General features: G+C 36.9%; 1 protein-coding gene across 1 annotated transcript; it reads right to left on the reverse strand.

Moving 5' to 3' along the window:
- Nucleotides 1–706: 706 nt before the first annotated feature.
- LOC112033214 (lysine-rich arabinogalactan protein 18) lies at nucleotides 707–2,719 on the reverse strand. The gene is made up of 2 exons (XM_024065986.2): nucleotides 2,013–2,719; nucleotides 707–1,083 (listed from the first exon to the last, which is right to left on the reverse strand). The coding sequence occupies exons 1-2, from the start codon at nucleotides 2,643–2,645 to the stop codon at nucleotides 1,000–1,002; spliced, it is 717 nt and encodes a 238-aa protein (XP_023921754.1). The 5' UTR covers nucleotides 2,646–2,719; the 3' UTR covers nucleotides 707–999.
- Between the last annotated feature and the right edge of the window lie 1,033 nt (nucleotides 2,720–3,752).

The raw sequence follows: 3,752 nt of genomic DNA on the forward strand, positions 1-3,752 counted from the left end.
ATCAAGAATCCTAATCAATGTTTTATCACAAACAGATCCTACTCAATGAATAAAAAGTGGAGGAATACATCTTCATTACTTGAAACGCAAGCATGTCTTACAACCGGAAAAATGCAAATCTTGTCCTTCACGGCTCTCAATTTACATATGCTACTGGCCCCTTTTTCGCCTAACATATGAAAGTTGAATTACGTGCTGATAGCAAACGCTAGGATTCCTACTTCCTTTAAATCGCGTCAACTTTATAAAGGTGATAAATCTGAAGTGACCATGGTTTTTTTATTCTTTAACTATAATACAAGACAATTTACACGTCCCCGTGATCAATAATCACGTTGAAATGATGACATTAAAAATAAAAAAGCATTCTAGCCTATGTGACATTAGAGCTATTCAACCATCATGTGAGGGGGTAGTGCAAAACAGCCAATAAGTGGGTGGGACAATAATAAGGTTGGTTATTTGGAAATCTACTGGTCAAATTCCCTGTTTGGATCATATAAAATAGGTTCTTTAGTTGGTTCTGATATTTAATAATGCATCTTTCACTAAAGAAAAATTCTTGAAATCTTTACACATACAAATCAATTTTCTTTTTCTTTTTTTTTTTTTCCCTCACTTTACTTTTGTAGTTGATCAAATCAAACTGTGATAATTTAGTACTAGCAGGTAATATTATTAAAACCCAAAGAAGGAGAAAAGAATATGGAAGAGTAAAAGGGAGATGCACTCCAATAGTGGTGCAAATTACAAAAGTAATAAAGTAAGTCAATAGAAAACTACAAACTGTGATCATAAGCTCTCCCAAAAGAATAAAAGAAGGCAGGTGATATAGTAATAAATCACAGAGCGAACCAAATCATTACCAGCCAGTAAATAAAAATAATTTAATCAACATCAACGTGGGACCGCCATACTAATGAGATAAAAGATTGAAATAATGAGGCACGTAATAGTATTTTCTGTCTGTCTCTCTTTTTTTCTCTCACTGTACGCTTCTTAAATGACCATGCCCAGTACAGCCCATCCAAATGCCATGCCAGCCATAAGTTTCTGCACCGACCTGAGAGTCACTGCCCCACTCTGCATTTTTTGTTCCAAAGATTCAAAACGTTAGAACACATGAATTAATTATTATAGATCTAACTATTTACATTTTTAATTAATTTTTTACAATAGTATCATCAAACAACAGGGCCCGTTTGATTTGTGTTTTCAAACAACATTTTTTAATTTTTAAACATTTTACACATTTCAACACACTTTTTCATCCACACGTATTTAAAAAAATTACAAACAACCATTTTCAAACTACTTTACCAAACATCCCCTTAATAACCAACATCCCCATAATAACGCCAAAAGTACTAAAAGGTGTGGTCCCGAAAGAAATGTATTAATTAATGCCACTTTGCCATCATTCAATTATATTCTGACACGTAATTATCACAAAAATTATGATATTTCCAGTGTTAGTAATAATAGGTATCGTGAATTGTGTCTGCGTGAGTGTGACATTCTGACATGGACTTCATTTCTTGTTTCTGTGTGTTCTGCAACCCAACAACTTTCTTTCACTCTTTAATAACGCTTCAGTACCGCTAGCTTGGTTTACCAGATAAGTTTAACCAAACTAAACGGTAATATTGGTTAAACACTTAAACACAACTCCAGATAAGTTTAACCAAACTAAACGGTAATATTGGTTAAACAGAACACAGATCTACCTCTCCAAACAATCGTTGCCGACACTCACTACATTACAATTTACGAAGCATAATAATTCTACTATACTTTGTAGTTTGTACACTACACCGTTCACTGTAGAGTACCATAAAGTTAACACCGACAACTACGTACAACAATAGTTTAGCAGTTAAAACAAGTAACCAAGGAAACTATGTTAAGTGAGGACATTTCAAATTTCTAGATCTGATCGCACATTGCACTAGTTAGAGCTAAAACCGTATAGCAAATTAAAAGTTAAAAAACGAAAAAAAAATCATACTGACCTCATCAGCCACAGTTGACGGTCCAGGTGAGGTAGCCTCGGCACTAATTGGTCCAGGTGATTCGGCTGGCGGCGCTGGAGGACCTTCCAAAGCTGGAGCTGGAGCTGGCGCATTATGCTTCTTCTTTGTCTTTGTCTTCGTCTTCTTCTTGCTCGGAGCTGGAGCTGGAACCTCGACGGTTGGAGCCGGAACCGGTGGAGAACTGGCGGGAACAGTCGCCGGAGCTGGAGTTGGAGGAGATTTCTCCGGCGCAGGAAGAGGAGGAGAGCTCACCGGAACTGGAACCGGTGGTGAGCTCGCTGGAGTCACTGCCGGTGGCGACGCCGCAGGAGCTTTAGGTTTGGCCACTGGCGCTGGTGCTGGAGTCTCCGGCTTTGGCTTTGGCTTCGGAGGAGACGCGGCTGGAGAGGTAGCCGGTGGAGCTGAAGTCGGAGATGTGACCGGAGCTGGAGACTTTGGTTTTGTAGGGGCTTCAGCTGGTGCTTGTGGTTTAGACGGAGCTATAGCTGGTGACGAAGCCGGTGGAGTAGCAGTGACCGGAGTTGTTGTCGGCGATGCTGCCGGAGCTTGAGCTCCGACGTTGCTTACAATGACGCAGATCAATGCGAATGCCAGTACACATTTCCGATCCATTGCTGTTTGTTTGAGAGAGAGAGAGAGAGAGAGAGAGATTGAGTGAGCGAAAGACACAGACGAAGACTGCAATAACTGCATAGTGTTTATATAGGACCGAGTGAGGCCCACGGGGGTGGGAGTTGTTGGATCTGGACCGCCAAATGACAAATGGGGCCACCAATCGGTGGGCCCTTTATAGCCGTTGGATCAACGCATCAAAGGCTAAAAGAAGGTTCAGACCTTTGGGGCCCACGTGCTACAACCAAACAAAGAGGTACTCTAATGTGGCGATTGAAACAGTCTGTCTGGGGCCCATTAGCTTCATCAGTGGCATGTGATATTGAGGAAAATGCATTATGAGATTGACACCTAAGCATCTACTTTGGTTCTTGACATCTTATGCCTTTATTACGCGTTAGCACCGTTATTATGTGATGTAATGTAATTCTTGCTTTTGCTGGCTTTGACGACTAGGTGGTTTTTGGCCCAAGTAAATGACTTTTTCCCTGTAACCTCTCTTCTACGTAAAGTCAATTAAGATCATTTACATCAAATCAAATCAATGCAAACTAGAAATAGTTTTAATTTTACCTATTTAAGTTCAAAAATCACTCACAAGAACTAAGTTAAAAATATGTAAATTTTTTATTGTTTATTAAAAAAAAGGTAATGTAAATTTATATTAGCATTATTTATTTTACAATTAATTTTTTATTTTTTCTTTACATATCTTGATAATAAAAAAAAAAGTGAATGTAGTTGGTGTGAAAAAAAAAATTTTAAAAAATAATATATATTTTAATTAAATATAGTTAAAATAGATAATCTAATTGAAGTTTTTAAAAAAAATACATAAAATATAAAAATATATACTGTTAATAGTGAATAAAAATATAATATTCATGATAAGCGACGTGAAATTTTTTGTATCAGTAGCATGCTCTCTTTCATTTGTTTTTTTTTTTTTTTTCTTTTTTTTTTTTTTGATAAGTCTTTCATATGTTTTAAAATAAGTAAGTTGTAAGATGGAAAATATTAGTACTTTTTTAATGAATTTATCACTGGCAATCACAGTACAATAGGAATCAAAAAAAGCAATCACAATGTTATAAAAAAAAAAAAAGG

This window comes from Quercus suber, unplaced genomic scaffold (assembly GCF_002906115.3).
Source record: "Quercus suber isolate HL8 unplaced genomic scaffold, Cork oak 2.0 scaffold_72, whole genome shotgun sequence".
Classification (NCBI taxonomy): domain Eukaryota; kingdom Viridiplantae; phylum Streptophyta; class Magnoliopsida; order Fagales; family Fagaceae; genus Quercus; species Quercus suber.

What these genes read in the sequence shown, in the direction of transcription:
- LOC112033214 (XM_024065986.2), bottom strand. Translation starts at nt 2,645, where the DNA reads ATGGATCGGAAATGTGTACTGGCATTCGCATTGATCTGCGTCATTGTA. An exon ending in CGTCAACTGTGGCTGATGAG is followed by an intron (nt 1,084 to 2,012) that starts GTCAGTATGATT and finishes CAAAAAATGCAG; the next exon opens with AGTGGGGCAGTGACTCTCAG.